Raw genomic sequence first — 16,720 nt, 5'->3', positions numbered from 1 at the left:
ATCCCAGGGTCCTGGGATCGAGCCTCGCATCGGGCTCCCTGCTCCGCAGGAAGCCTGCTTCTCCCTCCCACTCCCCCTGCTTGTGTTCCCTCTCATCAAATGGGTGGAATCTTTTTTAAAAAAAAAAAAAAAAAAAAAAAAAAACCAACGATAGGAGGAGCTCCTTGAACTCGGGACCCAACCCCCCAGCTCTAAGGCAGGAAAACCTCCTTGCCAAGGCAGGAATTACCAACAGCGATTGGACAAACCCGTGCTCCCGCCAGAAGTGCCCTGCTCCGTGTTCGGAGCCGGGAACACGGCAGTCGTGGGGACAGGCACGGAAGGTGGGTGGGCAGTGTTTTTCTGCTCAGATCCCAGAACCCACGTCCACCCCCACTTACCTTTGGGGTCACCCAGTCCTTCCGGCTGGGGGTCTGGGTCTTGACCATGCACTTGGTCCAGGCAGTGACATCACCCGTACAGTAGTAAGCGTCGCTCCTGAACACCAGCTGGCCCGAGCACTCCTCACAGGGGAGGAGGGCACCGAACACCATGCCGTCGGCCACATGGTCCAAGATCTGAAGCCAAGAGAGGAGAAGCTACAGGAAGGCCACTCACCAACGTGGGCAGACCGCACTCAGAGTGGAGAGGGCTGGCCCCGAAAAAGGACTCCCCGGGGCCGCTGGTATACACGCAGTGGTCTGGCTTCTCTACTTTAAGAGACCTCCTGTCCACACCGCAGTACCACAGCCCACCGTCCCCTCCTACTGCGCAGGGAGCTACACCACCCGGGGAACCAGTGGGGTGCTGGCAGGCCTCCCCTTGCGAGGGGGGCTCCATGCCCTCCAGACCTGGTGGCCCCTGGGCATCTGGGCCTTAAAATGTGTGGCATGAACACACAAGGCAAATACACAACCCATCCTAGTCTCCTCCAAATCCTAAACCCAGGGCGGACATAGGGGGAGGTCTTCCTGCCCCCGGTCGTGGTGACCAGGCCACAGAACTGCGGCATTTCCACTCCTCCGGATCAAGACCAGCGGGTGTCCCACCAGAGGGCCTCCCACATCCCCCCGGGGGAGGGGCGGGGGGACACGACAACAGGGACGGCACCCAGCATCCTGGCCCCCTCCCGGGTCTCACTGAACACAGAAGTAGCTCACCGCCGACTCCCCGGAGGGTACTTGCTGCTTGTTGAAGATGAGCAGCTCTTTCAGATCATTTGTCGAACACGCTTTCTTTAGCTCGTCTTTGATGTTCCAGATCAGCTCGTTCTGGGCCTGCAGACAGAGCCAGGCAAGTGACAGCCCAGCTCTGTCCAAACAGAGACCCCACTAGAGGGGGTTCCCCCGTCTCAGTCTCCACTGGGGTCCTTGTGTGTCAGCTGAGCTGCGCCTCCAAGCTGGTCTCCTCCACAGGAAAGTGGCCCAGCCGCGCTCCCACGGCATTCCGGTTCCACCTGGTTCTACCGGGAGCACACCGTCCTGGGACCACCCGGCAAAGAGCCAGGTGCCAGGGCTCACTGGCCCCAACATTTGCATCCAAGAACACGGGGCGTGGCTGTTCTCCGACCCGAACATGGGGCTGGGTGGGACCGATGGACAATTCCCAAGCACCCCCACCGACCTCAGCAGCATCACACGGGGACGGATCTACACTTCTCAGTCTTGGCGGCAACATTCATGCAGTGCCTACTCCTTGTGGAAGCTCTGCGTATCAGCCTCCCCCGTCAACACGGGTGGGGCGAGCCATGACCTCCCTCGCTAGGGTCCCCAGCAAGATACTCACCACCTCCTGGCCGCAGACTGCACCCCTGCATACCAGACCTAAAATGCCAGCCCCATCGACCCCATGGAGTCACTCTCCACACCAGTGAGGATTTTAATGGGGCCTGTTTTTTTTTTTTTTTTAAAGATTTTATTTTTAAGTAATCTCTACCCCCCCAAACGGGGTTCAAACTCATGACCCCAAGATCAACAACTGCAGGCTCTATCGACTGAGCCAGCCAGGCACCCCTCAAGTGAGAAAGATTTTAACGCGACCAGCAAAGCGACACCACACACACGTGCGCCTATTCCCAGCTTCGCTGTACCTGCCATCCGCACCCCCCCCCCCGGCCCCCCGCCCCTGCGCCGCATTGCCAGTCACGGGGCTGAGGGGGACGAGGGAGCACCTGCTAAGTCCAGCAGTCCAAGTTTAAACCGAGGGACTGGAACCACATCACCTGCTTGGCCGAGGCCTGGGGAACATGTGAATTCCGGACGTTTCCTTTCATCTCTGATGACGCTCAAGGGACCACCACACCAAATGACCCAACCACAACCCTAACACAGCCAGATTCACTGAAGGACGACCATCACACCAATCGGTGATTCCTAGCAAGCAGGTGCAACCCGATCAGAAACTGCTTCTGATTTTTATTCCACTGGCAAAAACTGAATCCTCTCACGAGAGGGTCAAGTAGCTGGAAATCATGTTCCCAAGACCAGACTGACACGGGTCCTCCCCTGGTTTTCCAGTTTTCTCACACATTCCAGAGCCGCGCATACTGTGCACGAACTTGTGTGTCAGCACCAAACACCCAGCATTTTCTGATCAATCATTTTTACTTGGATTCAACGCATGTGTGATCAACACAGTGCTGAATATCTGGTCCGCGACTATGGACTCTGTGGGTGGTTCTGTCCTTCGCTACACGCCTTCTATCGCTTTTGCAGACAAGAGCTCTCCACCGAAGAACTAGGGAACAGCCCTGTCTCTTCCAATCTGCTGTGCGTACTGAGCAAGTCTGGCATCCCTGAACTTAACACTCCGTGCGCAGCGTCCGCCAGTGACCCTCCAGGTGCAGGATGCACGGTGCTGTGAGGCTGGGGAGCCCCAGGTGGGGCTCTCCTTCTAGCACCAAGGCCTTCTCTAGGGGTGGAGGGAACGCCGTGCTATTTCACCACTGCTTCCAGTTTGGGAGTTCTTGGAGGTCTTGGTAAGTGGGACGCACACACCCCCTGGAACTTTCCTCCCAGAATGAGGGCAAAAAATTAAGACAACGATAAGCGGAGACACACAGCTCAGAACTCACCTTGAGGGCCCTCTCAAGCCTACTATCTTTGTCCTTTTCTTTCTTAGATTTCTTCTTGGCCACTTCAACCATCCCATCCACCTCGTCGCCTTTCCTCTTTCTGAAAGAGACACGGGACAAAAGAGAGCCATCAGAACCCTGGAACCAGTGACTCAGGGGACGCAGGACCTTCCCATCTGTGCACCTCCTGTCTGCCAGGCCCCAAACGCACCGCATGTCCCTCTGCCCCTGGGAGCTCGCGGTCTGCCCAGGCAGGATTGGTGTCAGGCCCCACATACTTTGCTGCCAACGAGAGGCTCAGGGGTGGCCCCACGGCCTTGGAACAGCCTGCCCAGGATCCATGGCTCAGGCCCCATCTGACGTGAAAACCCCCATGTATCTCTTAGCACGAATGAAGCAGCTCGAAGGTTCTGGCAGGGACCGTGACAGGTAAGCCCATTGCAACGGGCAGGGATTGTAGAAAGACGAACCACTCATGCCAGGGGCCCAGCCTTTTAAGCTAAACCGTAGGGTAGCTCCTAGGGCAGTTCTCCCGGGCGGGGCTGCACTGTCATCCCAACCCCACCCACAGGAGCGAGATTCTCGGCACCGCTCACCAGGCGGAGGGAGGCAGGAAGGGTCATGGGCAGCGCCCCCGCGCCGGAACAGGGCAGGGCAGTCATGGCGGTTAACTCAAATGCAGCTGTTACAGACCCGACTTCAAACCCTTGCATTTTCCCTCATCCGTGAAACAGAACACCGCACACCCTCCAAGACCGTGAACTGTCCCCCACCAAGCCCGCAGCCCGGTGCCCGCCACACCGTTACTACCCCGCCGGTGCCGGCTGTTGCTACGGCCACATGGGAGCTGAGGGCTCCCTGCGCATGACCTTAATCCACGAGCCCGGTTTTCCAGTTTGCCCACCTACCCCGGAGCCGCACATGCTGTGCGCCAGCTTGTGTGTGATGAACCCAGACAGCGCACAACAGCTCCGTGACGACAGGAAGGTCAGGGCCACCCCAATCCTAATGCCGCCCACAGCCAAGCATGGCCCTACCACACCTCCTCTGTGCCCATGACCCCCAGCGACTCCAGACTGGGGCCCAGGGCCCAGCAAAGAACAAGAGCCCACGGACTCCAGACTGGCTCCGACCGGGCTTCCCATCCTGAATGCTGGCGCCACAGGAACCCCATGGCGTTCTGACGCTACACCAGGGGCTTCTCATCCACGGCTCCCACCACCATCCTAACAGCAGCATCAGACCCACACATGGGATGCCGTGGGGACCGGAAAGCGAGTCACGCAGGGGTCCCAGGAAATGGGGTGGTTGGCCAGGCAGGGAGAATACTCAGGGCAGGAGGAGATTGGCAGTGGGTTGGCTAGCTGGTTGTGCCTGTCTGTGGATCAGACGGGAGAGCACTACAGGAGCGTGTGCAGGGGAGGGGCGGAGCGCGGCTATCACCGTCCCTCGCTCCGCATGCCCAGCCTGCTGACGGTCAGCAGAGGGAGACACGGGAATAGCCTGGACTCTGCAGGGTCTCCCCGAAGCCCCACCCGCCTCCCACGGTCCCCCACCTACCCTTCACTCTTGACTCCGGGGAGCTGCTTCTTCAGGGTTTCTTTATCCTCTGCGGCAAGCAGGCCGAAGCCCTTGAGCTGGCTGGCACTGTACTCGGGCCGGAAGCCCAGCTCCTCTCTGTTCTTCACAAAGCAGTTTGGGTGGTACCAGCGGTCAATCATGCCCAGCTGAGGCCTCTCTGGATCCAGCATCTTCTTGGACAGTCGGATCTGGCCCTGCAGGAAGAAGCACACATGGTACCAAGAAGACAAGAAGATGGCGACATCAGGGACCTGGGGGGACGTGGGTCAGCTGGTGCCCCAGCCGGCGGGGCCTCAGGCCCACACCGAGGGCACTGGGAGGGCCGTGGAAGCTTCAGACTGCTTTCTGCCCCCAAGGACTGTGTGCTAGCCTAGGCCTCAGCACCCCAGTTTTAAATGGGGTCAACTCCAACTAGGCATCTACCCACCCACACGGGCACGTGAGGACACGCAACCTTTTCCCTGAGAATGTTCTGCTCTCCCGGAAGCCAGCCTTGGACCACCACCGAGGACGCCACCCTGCAGACCCCCACCCCACCCCAGGGGGCTTTTCTGCCATCCCCACCGCTGCCCACATGCTACAAACCCCAAGCAGCCTCGTGCACCGCGCCCGACGTTCCTCAGGAGTTCCGAGCACAGGACGCCGAACCACTAGCGCTGGGCTAGCCCCCTGAGCCCGGGTATCTCCTCTTCTTTAGATACCTGAGCGGCTCCGGGGGCTGCCCCCTACCCCGGGCTCACCTTCTCTATTTTCTCCAAGCAGCCCTTGCACGTGCTTCTGTTGGACTTGGCGTACTCGGCTGTGAAGTCAGCCAGCGTCTTGTCAGTCTTGCCGCCGCCTCCATCCTGGCCTTTGCCTGAAGGATGGAACACAGCAGTCCCGAGCTCAGCCTCAGGGTGGCTCCAGAGAGCCCGAATCCCCCGGACCCCCCAGACCCCTTCACCAGGACACCTCATGTCTGGCCCTCCCGCGTCTGCCTCTAACCACTGTGGCTAACACAGCTGCTTTTCCGGCAATAACAGACAACCCTTCCTCGGACACGCTCTCGAAAGGGCACGGCGCCGGCGGCGGCCACCTCTCACCTTCCGGCTCCCTCCATCACTGCCCTGGCCCCCCCTCACTTCGGAAAGTGCTTCCGTAGCACTTATTGTGAAAGCCACGTCCTCCACTACATTCGAACTCCACCTTCTGATTTCTGTGATCCTTCTAGACATCAAGTTACGTGCTGAAATTAAAGGGTGTATCTTCATACAGCAACAGACAGGAGGGCAAGTAAGAAGCACGCAGGGAGGCAGCATTTCTAAATCAGTGAGGGAAAGCTGCGGTCATTCAGCAAGGAGCCCTGGGAACACACAGCCAAGCATTCAGGAACAAAGGAGTCTTTTCTTACATAAAAGTCAGTCCAAGACTGAATGTTTCTGTCTTAAGATCGGGAACAAGACAAGGCTATCTTCCCCCACCACATCTATGCAACGTTGTATCGGAGGCTCTACCAAGTGCCCCTTGGGCAAGAAACAGAGACCAGAGGTGTAAGCGTGGAAAAGGACAGGTACAGTCACCTCTACCTGTAGAGACAGGATTGCACCAGCAGAAAGAGAAAAGAAAAACTACTACTGTTAAGTGAATTGAGTAAATTTGGATAATGCAAAGTCAACATATAAAATGTTCCTATATGCGGGGTGCTTGGGTGGCTCAGTTGTTACGCATCTGCCTTCGGCTCAGGTCATGATCCCGGGGTCCTGGGATCGAGCCTGCGTTGGGCTCCCTGCTCTGCGGGAGGCCTGCTTCTCCCTCTCCCACTCCCCCTGCTTGTGTCCCCTCTCTCGCCGTCTCTCTTGCTGTCTCTCTGTCAAACAAATAAGATTAAAAAAAAAAAGTTCCTATATATGAAAAATACACATTAGAAAAAGAAATTAAACTGTTTAGCCTTTAAACACATAGAACACTCAGAAACAGATTTACCAAGACACACAAATCCTCTACATGAAAGCTTTAGGATGGTGTAAAATTAACAAAGACCTAAATAAATGGAGATACACTTCGTGTTTATGTGTTAACTCAATTTGTTAACATTATCAATAAGTCAATCCAGTTTGATCCACAGATTCCAAGTGATGCTAATCAAAATCCTAGCGAGCCTGTCTGCGCAGGAAATCAGTACATTTACCACAAAATTTTTAAGGAACTGCAAAGGACCTAGAAAGCTCAACAGAATATTGAAAAAAGAACAAAGCTGAAGGATCCACACTACGTGATTTCATGATGTCCCACAAAGTTGTAGGAATTAAGATGGTGGGGTGCCCCCAGACAAACCAGCCAAGGGGACCAGAGTCCAGAGACACCTGCAGTCAACTGGTTTTAACAAAGTCTTTACAAATGGTATGGGAACAACATGGTATCCACACAGAAATACCAAAAAACCCACCCCGTCCTCACACCTAACACAAACGTTCATTTACGACAAATCAGAAACCAAACACGAACGCCAGAACCACAAAACTTCCAGAAGAAAACAAAGGAGGGTATGGTCACAATCTTAGAACAGGAAAGATTTCTCAGGATGCGGACGGCACTAACCAAAAAAGGAGAAAAAAAAAAAATCAACTACCGCTCTTCATAAAATGTCAGCAATTAAACAAAAAACAAACAAACCCCAGAATGAGAGAAGGTATTCACGTTATTTATATGTAATAAAAGACTTGCACCTATTCTAAAAACTCTTACAACTCAAGAAAAAGACCAAAGCAAATTAGGGTGCCTGGGTGGCTCCGTCAGTGAAGCGTCCGACTTCGGCTCAGTTCATGATCTCAGGGTGGTGAGATCGAGCCCCACGTCAGGATCTATGCTCAGTGGGGAGTCTGCTTGGGATTCTCTCTCCCTCTGCCCGTGCTCGCACACACCCAAGCTCTCAAATAAATAAATCTTAAAAAAAACAAACCCCAAAAAGACCACTACAAATTAAAACCACAACGCGCTCTCACTACACACACATCTGTGGCCAATACTGAAGAGTGCCCGTGCCAGGTGCTGGCGAGGATGTGAAATGGTACGACCTGGGAAGGCAGTTTGGCAGTTTCCTTAAACAGCTGAATGGACACCTATGGACACTCTGCGGCTCCACTCCTAGGTGTCCGCCCTGGAGAAACACAAGCGCTGTCACGCAGAGACATGCACACACGTGAACAGCAGCTGTATTTGTACCAGCGCAAAGCTGGCAACACAAGGCCAGATCAATGGGGATCTACTGCAAGGATTACCCCTCAGCCGTCAAAAGCAACAACAACGTGGTGACGCACGTGTCTCACGGGCGTTGTGCTGAGCGGAGAAGTCCACGCTACTCCTTTGCTTCCGAAATCCTAAGTCACACAAAATCAATCCAAGGGGACAGAAATCAAAGCCTGGTCCCCTGGGTGGGGAGGTAACAGAGGGCACAAGGAACTTCCTGGGGGGGAACGGAAAGCTCCCCAACAGCATGGGGTGTATGTTACACGACTGCCTGCGTTTGTCCAATATCACGGAACTGCATGTACATCACTTTAAAAATCCCAGATAAAGAACTGAAAAATAAGACCAGAACCAGAAACTGTAAACAAACAGACATGATTGCAGAACATTTAGTCCAGGATGAAGCTTTAATGTGGCAAAACATACAAACGTGCTTCAAAGAAACACGTCAAAGGGCGGCCTGGCTGATTGGTGGAGCACGCCAACTCTTGATCTCAGGGTTCTGAGTTTGAGCCCCACGTCAGGGGTTGAGTTTACTCAAAACAAAACTTTATATTAAAATAAAAAAGTCTATATATATTAAAAAGTCAAACTGGTAAATATATTTGCAGAACAAACAAAGAATTCATATCTTGTTTCATTACAAAAAACACAAAATGCCCTAAAGGGCGAGGCAAGGACACCTACAAATATCAAATTAATAAAACTGACTACTGAACAGGACAAAGCCCTGGGATGGGGGGATGGATAACCAAACTGTGGCGTACCCACGCTGTGGGATGACAGCACGGACGACCCCGAGCGAGGCAAGCCAGTCCCAGGAGGACAAACCCTGCGTGACTCCCCTCACAGGAGGCTCCCGGGAGGCCCATTCAGACAGAAATCATAGTGGGGGAGGAAAAACAGGGGCTACTGTGAACCGGGCACGGCGTTCCAGCTGGGAAGATGAGAACATTCTGGAGGGGATGGAGTGCCGGTTGTAGTGTGGGTCATGCTGCCAAAGCCCACACCGGAACACGGCTCAGATGATGGATTTCCCATTACGTGTGTTTAACCACACAGAGTGACTGAGCATTTAACAAAGTAACACTAAGAATCCCATTTCTACAGGAAAGAATAAATGCAGCACACACGTGAATCAGTATTTGAATAGAAAATTCCTAGGGAGACACCCCACAAGGTGTCATCTTGGAATTACAGGATCTGAGAAGATGTAAACTTGTGTGTCTATGTCTATTAAATTAGGCTCTTTGGATACAAAAATCCCGGGACAACTAGCAGGTATTATGGTAACTTTAAAACTTAAGATGTTTTCCCAAGTGAAACACAGTCATAGCAAACTTATTATGCTTTTTCATATTATAAAATTACCTAATTTGATACATATAAATTGTAACTAGATGGGACACATCCCTAAACAGACAACCCCCACCAACCTGAACACAAAAGGGAAAACGACCACAAACAAGAATTTGTTACATCTGCCCTCAGCGAAAACTGACACGCTCACTCTCTGGACCGTTTCTTGGCAAATTTGCTATTATTTTTATTCATGGCATGAGCGGTGTCACTGACCTCTCAGCTTCCACAGACCTGCAGCAGCGGGACACAAACATGCTGAGTCAAGGACAGAGAGAACAGTGCAGCAACAAGCACCAAGAGCTCTGTGGGGAAGGATGGCGGCCGTTCCCCTTAACAGCCCAGTCATGAGAATGGGGTCAGCTTAGAAGGTGGACAAACGAGAACGCAGTCTCAGATCTTCAACAAAGTGATGAAAAACGATTTAAAATGTAAAGGCATCTCAAAGAAGTTAGGTCTGTGGGTATCAACAAGATGACTCAAGTTCACATGGAGGCAAAAGACCCAGAACGGCCAATACCATATTGAAGGAGAAAAAGTCAGAAGACCGACACCGTCTGACTTCAAGACTTAGCATCAAGATGGTCCTGTACTGGCAGGATGGACGAACTGATAAATAGACCAGAAGAGACTCCAGACACAGAATCAGTCGTCTGACAAACGAGCAAACACAATATAACGGAGGAAAGACAATTTCCAGCAAGTGGTGAACTACTGGACACCCACACATGAAATGAATCTAGACAAAGACTTTATCTCCTTTACAAAATTCAACGTAAATGGAAAACGCCACGCTGTAAAGCTCCCAGAACATGACACAGGAGAAAAATCTAGCTGATCTAGATAAGACAACTGATGACTTTTAGGTACACCAAAGACACAGCCCAGGAAATGAACTGGTAAGCTGGACTTCTTAAATTGGGAACTTCTGCTCTGTGCCAGACACTGTTGAGAGAATGAGAGAGAAGACAAGCCACAGACACGGAGAAGAGATTTGCAAAAGACCGAGTTGATAAAGGACTGCTATCCAAAATATAGGAACAACTCAAACTCAGCAATAAGACAACGAATGACAAATGGCAAAATATCCAGACTCCTCCCCCAAAGAAGAGATGCAGATGGCAATAACACACGAGAAAATGCTCCACATCATATGACATCAGGGGATTGCAAATCAACCCACCTCTACATGCCTCTCAGAACGGCCAAAATCCCGGTCACGGACACCACCAAGCGCTGGTGAGGGTGTGGTGGGAATGCAAACAGGTTTGCTGGTTTCTCCCAAAACGAAACATACTCCTCCCAGAACAATGAGCAATCACGCTCCTCAGAATCTACCCAAATGAGATGAAAACCTATGTCCACACAAAAACCTACACGTGGATGTTTACGGCAGTTTTATTGGTAATTTCCCGAACTTGGAAGCAACCAAGATGTCCTTCCATAGGTGAGTGAAGGACTGTGGTCCTTCCAGACAATGGAATATCATTCAGCGCCACAAAGAACCGAGCCATCAAGCCATGAAGAGACATGGAGGAACCTGCAACGTCCATTCATTATTAAGTGAAGAAGCCAATGTGAAGAGGCTACATATGACCCCGAGTACAGCTGACACTCAAACAAAGGGGTGTGTGGACCCCCTCGTGTGCTGAAAATCTGTGTGTAACTTTTGATTCCCCCAAAACTTAACCACTAATAGCCTACCGTTCACCAGAAGCCCCACTGATAACCGACTGTCAACATATCCTGTTACACGTGTTGTGTGTATTAAATATCGTACTCCCCATAAAGTAGCTACGGAGAACAAAATGTTATAAAGAAAACCATTATGGAAAAGGAAACATTTACAGCACCATACTGGACTTACTGAGGAAGATGCACAGAGAAGGGGGCCCACAGTTCAAGCCCGTGCTGTTCAAGGGTCGACTGTACATTGTCCAAACCCATAAAACGTAGAGCACCACGAGTGAACCCTGAAACTATGGACTTGGGGTGATGATGAGGGCCTCACTGTAACACATGTATCGCTCTACATGGAGACACGGAGAGGCCCTGCCTGTGTGGGGGCAGGAGGTAGACGGGAACTCTCTGCACTTTCTGCTTCATTTTGCTGTGAACCTACAACTGCTCTAAAAACAGTCTATTAAAAACAAAACTGCAACAGGCTTAAAATTAAAAGCTACATTTCCAGGGCACCTGGCTGGCTCACTCAGAGGAGCAGCAACTCTTGATCTTGGGGTTGTGGGTTCGGGCCCCATGTTGGGTGTAGAGATGACTTAAAGATAAAATCTTTAAAAATAAAAAATAAAGGCTCCATCTCCAGCATCTTAAAAAACAGTACACCCTGCCATAGGCAAGTCAATGAGGTGTTGCTGAAGTCACACAATGGCACCCCGTTACCTACATGCGCTCCTGGGAAACACGGGGGGCGGGGCAGCCGAATGCTCTCTCAGAAAAGGCCCCTGGGGAAGCTGCCTGGTTGGGGCCAGAGGACCACACCTGTTGCCTCCCCAGTCTCTACACACCTGTGACGCCTCCACTCTCCGCGGTCTTCTTGACTTTCTGCTGGTCGTCCCACCTGAGCTCAGAGAAGCCATCCACCTCTACGTCGGGGTGCTGGATGGAGTGGCCAACCTTCCAGAAGCAGGAGAAGTGGTACCAGTGCGGGACTTTTCCATCAAACATGGGCGACTGGAAGAGAACAGAGGGAGGTGAGGGAGCCCAACCCTCAGCAGGTGCGCACAAAACGCCCTTTTTCTCCTTCTCTGTAAAACGAGGACTGTGCCCGTGTCCCCCATGTCACGTGAGAAAAGCTGTGAGCCGATGAGAAGTGGCATCCCAGTCCAGATTTCTCAAGATCTTCTCCAACAGTCAACTGCCGAGGTGGAGTCTGTTCTCAGGACGCGGGACATGGATGGGGAACAGTGGTGCTTCTGAACAGAGTTCTGCCCCACGGGCCGCACACCTCAGTGACTCAACTTCCCTCCAGCGCCGTGGAATGCACACAGGACCCCTGCTCCGTGACCCCATCCTGCTGTGCCTGCCTGGGAGGCCAGCGCCCGCCCCCGTCAGGCCTGTGTAGCCCAGAAAGGGCTCTTTTAGTGCCTCTGCTGTTAGAATGAGGAACAAGTCCCAGATAATGAGCAAAGCAGAGAAAATGTGTCAGGAAACTATGTCAAGCCGGCAATAGCCACACCAATGTGAGTGGAATGAACAAACTTCTCCGAGGGTGAACTGCCCAGGGAGCCAATGACTGCAGTCCCCAGGGCCTGGAGCTGGAAGGTCAGCGTGCGCCCCGAAGTCCGGCCGCAGGGGAAGGTGCTGCCCCTCTCACCGTGCACTTCCTCTGTCCTTTGATGCTTCACACTCGGGTTGTTCCTGACGCGACAGCATCAGGTTCCTCTTCTGGGGACACTACCAGCTCTGGGCTCCCGGGCCCTGAGCACCGTCTGGCCTCAGTGGATGGTGACGACCGGGCAGAGGGGGACTGGCACCCTTCACAAGCCATCACGAGTAACCCTCAACTGCCTCTGGGTAGGAACCAGCACCCCCATTTCACAGATGTCTGCGGCAAGTGACTCAGCCCTACTTGGACCAGACAGCAAAGTTCTGTCCACTCACTATGCTGCTTGGCAGGAAGATCTACTTAAAAATACATAAATGGGTCTGACCAAAGCAGAGGAGGCTCCAAATATTTGCTTTTATAGGAAATAAAGCTAAATACCATGCAGAAGGAATAAACAGCATCAAACATAAACACCACATAGGAATTTTTGGATGGAGTTGCCGGACAGGGGACATGTTCTGGAAAAGCAGCGATGACTTCTCCCCCTCAGCCCCCGCTGGCTGTGAGTGGTCTTTTTCTCAGTGTAATACATGCACAGGGAAGGTTCACGCCAGGGCACGTCAAGGACTCCCCAGCATCAAGCAGCCCGGTGTACAGCACACCAGCTGTTCCCTTGGCCCAGAATGCCCGACAGCCCTACTCAGCTCCCCAGAAGGCTCCTCCCAAGCCCCTCCCAGCTAAGAACAATCCGTTTGGGCGATGATAGGGTCAATGCCTGTGTCCTGCACTGGGCTGGAAGCTCCCCGAAGGGCGCGATGCCCGTCTTCCTAGCATCGGGCAACACCTGCTCATAGAAGGCACTCAAGAGTGTGGACACCCCAAGTCTGGAGATAAGAAAGCGGAAGGGAAGGATAGGGGAATTCCTGCTGGGGAAAAGATGCCCTCCGAACCTAACAAAAGATGGTCCTCCCCACCCCCAATAAATGGCATTCCCAAATGGACTTGTGTTCTGGCTCCCAAACTTCCGAGGCAGGCGACACCTCCAGAAGTGTCCGCCATCTTACTGTATGTCCGCAGTGGCTTGCACTTGGGGCTCCTCCTGCCTTGGTGCCCCGTCTACCCCTCCTCCGCAGCGTTCGGGTCACACTCATGCACAGGACGACATGTGGCCCAGTACCTGTGCCCCACACTAGACCCTGTGACTGTGGCATTGTTTCCTGGCTCTGGTGGGAACCTTGGTCTGGGTGCTGTGTCCCATCAGTGCAGTGTGGGGCAACTGAGAGGTGCAGCCCAAGGGTGTACTCACAGCACCAGCTTGGGGGGACTGTAGGGGCTCCAGGTCACCCTTCAGAGTAAGGACCCCTGACCAAAGCCAAGCTTTACCCTAGAACTTGGGAGTGACAATGATGTGGAAGGGAGGGAACTGGAACAAGGTCACAAGACTATGCTTCCACTTGGCAACTCTAAGTGGCAGAATCTCTTGTGTACTAGGCAAACACACTCCCAGCACCTACCAGGGACCTGGGTCCTCACTCAGCCAACTCTGTTTCCCTCTGCATCAAACCAGCCAGCACACTGCCCACCTATCCAGAGAGCACGGAATGACGGTTAACAGTGTGAAACCCTGCTGTTTGCCCCACAACTGCCCAACACAGAAGAGCGCCGGGCCCACCCCTCAAAAGGCTGCAAAGTTCGGCCCCTGGAGGCTGCCCCAGGGCACACTGACCTAAAGTATCAGGTATCTGACACTCAGAACAATCCTCCCATACAAATGTAAAACAAGGTATTTAAATCCAAATGGGAGAAGAATGGCTTCATTCTTTCTGGGCCTCCAATCTGCCTACAAGACCAGACTTTAACAACTCCACCCCTAAATAGTTACAGAAAACCACCTGCTTCCCCCCCCCCCCCGGAACTGGATTTATTCAGTGAGTTGGTTTTAATAGTAATTTCTTTCACTATCAGGAATGCCAGACTAGCCCTCCTCTGTATTCGGCATACTGGTTGTACGAAGGTTTTCTGCTGTCCTTCCCGATAGGACAGGGTTCTCTCTGGCTGACTAGTGAAGCCTATGGATGTGCTTTTCTCTAATAAAATTTAAAAATGCATAATAGAATACATGGACTCACAAAAGAAACTAATTAGACTGAAGTAATTATCAAAACATTTAAGAATCTGGTGGGATACAATGAGCTTAGAGCATGAAATAAGATTTAGCATCCACTCTAACAACTGCAGTAACTTTGAATACTGATGAGCATAATGGATTATTTTGAGAAATCAACAAATATAAAGCAGTACGAAAATATCTGTAATTACCACTGGTGACAAAAATCGTAGGTACTGCTTCTGCTTTTCTGCATTTTGCTGCTTTACATTCATAACTGGAGAAAGTAATGAATTTTATTTTAGAATTAGTGACTAGAGAAATGTAAATTTCTTCTCAACCCACCGACTGCCACCCCACAGATTTTAGGTTAAGCGCCCCTGCACTGAGGGAGATTCTCCTTTTTATTATTTTAAAAATATTAATTCCAAAATAGTTAACAGTGTTATAAAAAGGAACATCTGATCTTGTAGCCCATTCGTTCAGATTTAAGATCAGAGAGGCTTAGTGGTAGATCTGACTCTTTAGATGGTAGGCCTCGTCTGCTTCTCCAGCCTCAACTTCCTGCCACTTCTGTGCATAAGGATCCCTAATCAAGCTCCCACCCCAGGCACTCCATGCCTGGTACACAGGTATGTTTAACAGTTATTGTCCCTTTAACCAAGCTGGTGGCTCCAGGGGTGGGCGGGGGGGGCTCTCTTGGTGCTCCTAGTACCTAATGCAGTGCCTGATATGCTCGGTGTTCACAGAAGGGTAGGTACAGTGCTGCAGGTACTGAGTTAGATAGACCACACCCCAGTCTCTAAGTGCACCTGGCACTTGGTACCCACTCTGCCCCACCAGGTAAGTACTGAAAACCCAGGGAGAACTATCTGGTCGTTCCTAAAACTCACTGATGCCTCACTGCAAGGAAAGAAAATCAAGTTACCTAGACCACAAGCACTGAACTTAGTGAACAGAAGCTTCATGTTGGAGAAGAGTAGGACAGGGCAGGGGAGAGCCGAGATTTAACAGGCAGACGGGCAGACTGGCAGCTGGAAGATGCAGGAAGCCCTCCGCCCTGGCAGGGGCCCTCAAACACACCGCCCAGCCCCACACCCCCATCTGGGAAGCCTCAGGAACCCGTCGGGGCATCTCCGGTGTGTCCAGAAGCCCCGACGAGCACCCCCGCTGAGCCTCTCTTACTCAAACCAGACAGCTCTAAATGCATTGGGAAGAAAACGCGCCTGTGAACCTGGAAGTTTGGGGAAAAAACATTATTTCAAACCACGAATTAGGCCAAAAGTGAATACACTGTACAGAAATGACACCAACCGGTATAGCTCTGCATAATGGAAAAAAAAACCGAGAGTAAGCGGCTGTTGAAGCCATAAACGAAAATAAATTCAAAAAAACTCCTCACGCGCCAGTCGCCATCATCGATGCAGGACAAAAATCTTCCGCACGAGGGAGGTCAGAACCAGGCCAGCCTCAGAAGCCCACGCTCGCCTCTCCTCCCCCCCCGCCCCTCCCCCCCGGCGGACGGCGGGGAAGGAAGCAGCCCCCCGCCCAGCGGCAGCGCTCGGGGCCCGCACTTCCCGGGCTCTGGCGGGCGGGCGGGCGGGTCCCAGCCTCGCGCAGGCTCCCGGGGGCGGCCCCTCCCCCGCACCGCGCACAAAGCGGCCGCGCGCACCTGCACCATGATGGCCATGCGCAGCGAGTCCTTGGGGATGCTCTCGCTGCATTTCTTGCAAGACGCGCGCCCGCTCTTGGCGTACTCCACCCGGTAGAGCTTGTCAGAGGACTCCGCCATCGTCCCCTCGCGCCACCGCCCGCTCCGGGCGCCCCGCCCTGGACACGCGCCGCCGCCGCCCGCTCCTCGTTCCCCGCAGGCACCCCAGCGCCCCGAGCCGCCGCCACCGCCGCCGACGCCGCCGAGCACGCCGCGCTGCCCCGCCGCACTCCGGTCGACTGCTGACGCTGGGCCACGGGCACGCCCCCCGCGCACGCGTCCTCGGGGCGAGGCCGCCGCGCACACACGTCCTCGGGGCACGCCCCCCGCGCACGCGTCCTCGGGGCGGGGCCGCCGCGCACACACGTCCTCGGGGCACGCCCTCCCGCGCACGCGTCC

At 53.1% G+C, this 16,720-nt stretch overlaps 1 protein-coding gene across 2 annotated transcripts in view; it reads right to left on the bottom strand.

Moving 5' to 3' along the window:
* PARP1 (poly(ADP-ribose) polymerase 1) overlaps positions 1 to 16,489 on the bottom strand; it is a 33,246-nt gene extending 16,757 nt beyond the window's left edge. For both annotated transcript variants that reach the window (XM_021679509.1, XM_021679510.1), the window contains exons 1-7: positions 16,283 to 16,489; positions 11,743 to 11,908; positions 5,374 to 5,489; positions 4,613 to 4,827; positions 3,053 to 3,152; positions 1,140 to 1,256; positions 381 to 557 (exon numbers count right to left, since the gene is read on the bottom strand). In XM_021679509.1, the coding sequence (XP_021535184.1) occupies positions 381 to 557; positions 1,140 to 1,256; positions 3,053 to 3,152; positions 4,613 to 4,827; positions 5,374 to 5,489; positions 11,743 to 11,908; positions 16,283 to 16,402 (1,011 nt within the window). In that variant the 5' untranslated portion in view covers positions 16,403 to 16,489. The remainder of the gene's footprint in view (positions 1 to 380; positions 558 to 1,139; positions 1,257 to 3,052; positions 3,153 to 4,612; positions 4,828 to 5,373; positions 5,490 to 11,742; positions 11,909 to 16,282) is intronic.
* Between the last annotated feature and the right edge of the window lie 231 nt (positions 16,490 to 16,720).

This window comes from Neomonachus schauinslandi, chromosome 6 (assembly GCF_002201575.2).
Source record: "Neomonachus schauinslandi chromosome 6, ASM220157v2, whole genome shotgun sequence".
Lineage (NCBI taxonomy): Eukaryota > Metazoa > Chordata > Mammalia > Carnivora > Phocidae > Neomonachus > Neomonachus schauinslandi.
The sequence above is the reverse complement of the archived record's forward strand: the minus strand, read 5'-3'. Positions and strand labels throughout refer to the sequence as shown.